This window comes from Myotis brandtii, unplaced genomic scaffold (genome assembly GCF_000412655.1).
Source record: "Myotis brandtii unplaced genomic scaffold, ASM41265v1 scaffold165, whole genome shotgun sequence".
Classification (NCBI taxonomy): domain Eukaryota; kingdom Metazoa; phylum Chordata; class Mammalia; order Chiroptera; family Vespertilionidae; genus Myotis; species Myotis brandtii.
The window spans coordinates 16,440,528-16,441,443 of NW_005356042.1; the positions used below are offsets into that span (position 1 = coordinate 16,440,528).

General features: G+C 63.9%; 1 protein-coding gene across 11 annotated transcripts in view; it reads left to right on the forward strand.

Annotated features, from left to right (window-relative positions):
• IL34 (interleukin 34) overlaps positions 1-576 on the forward strand; it is a 73,900-nt gene extending 73,324 nt beyond the window's left edge. For 10 of the 11 annotated variants that reach the window (XM_014536770.1, XM_014536761.1, XM_014536764.1 and 7 more), the window contains one exon: positions 126-576. In XM_014536770.1, the coding sequence (XP_014392256.1) occupies positions 126-221 (96 nt within the window). In that variant the 3' untranslated portion in view covers positions 222-576. The remainder of the gene's footprint in view (positions 1-125) is intronic. The other variant, XM_014536759.1, reaches the window with a different exon arrangement.
• Positions 577-916: the final 340 nt, after the last annotated feature.

Genomic DNA, 916 nt, shown 5'->3' on the forward strand with positions numbered 1-916 from the left:
GGCATGCCCTCTGGGAGTTGAGATGGGCTCTGGGTGTGGGAACAGGAACAGTATGGCTCGGACTGGGGACAAGGTGAGTGTTGACCACTCCTACGGTTTTTGTTTTGGTTTTTCCCTCCCCTGCAGGTAAAGAAACATCCGTCCAAAACTGGCAGGACTGTCAGGTGCCCAGCCCTCAGCCCCTCGGCCCGGAGCCCCTGCCGCAGTGTGTGGCCGCCTAGCTGTGCTCTCCGCTCCAGCAGCCCTGCTCTGGCTCCAAGGCCGCCAGGCTCACGCAGCTACTGAGGGCAGAGGCCTCCTGCCCAGGGGGAGGTGGAGGCGCTCCCACAGTCGGACTGGGCCTGAGAGGTCGCTGGGTGGTGGGGGGCGCCCCCTTTGGGAGAGCCCCAGGGAGGGTGTTTTTCCTTTGGAGGTGTCCTGTCGGGGGAAGGCTCAGCTCCCCACCCTCGGGGCCTCACAAGGTCTCTTGGGGGGTGGTGGGGGCCTGGGGGCACCTGGAGGCGAACGAGACAGCTCGAGGCCCCTCCTGGCACCGCCCAGCTGTGCCCGGTGGGCAGGTGGGTGTGGCGGACACAGGACGCCTGGGGGCACCTGGAGGCTAACGAGACAGCTCGCAGCTCGCGCCCAGGAGCTGTGCCAGGTGGGCAGGTGGGTGTGGCGGACACAGGACTCGGCCAGGCTGGGGAGAGGGCAGAGCCAAACGCCGTATCTTGCCACAGTGGGTTCTCTGCCAGTTTATTTTTTTCTATTAAACACCCACTTTATTTTGTTTTTGTTTTGCTTTGCGTCTGGGAGGGTGGACTTGGGAGTCCCTCCCCTCCTGCTCCAGCCCACCCTGCCTAAGGTTCTGTCTCCCAGAGCCTGGCTGGGGGCTAGAAAGGCGGGCATTTGAGGGACTGAACTCCTTCCAGCCCCG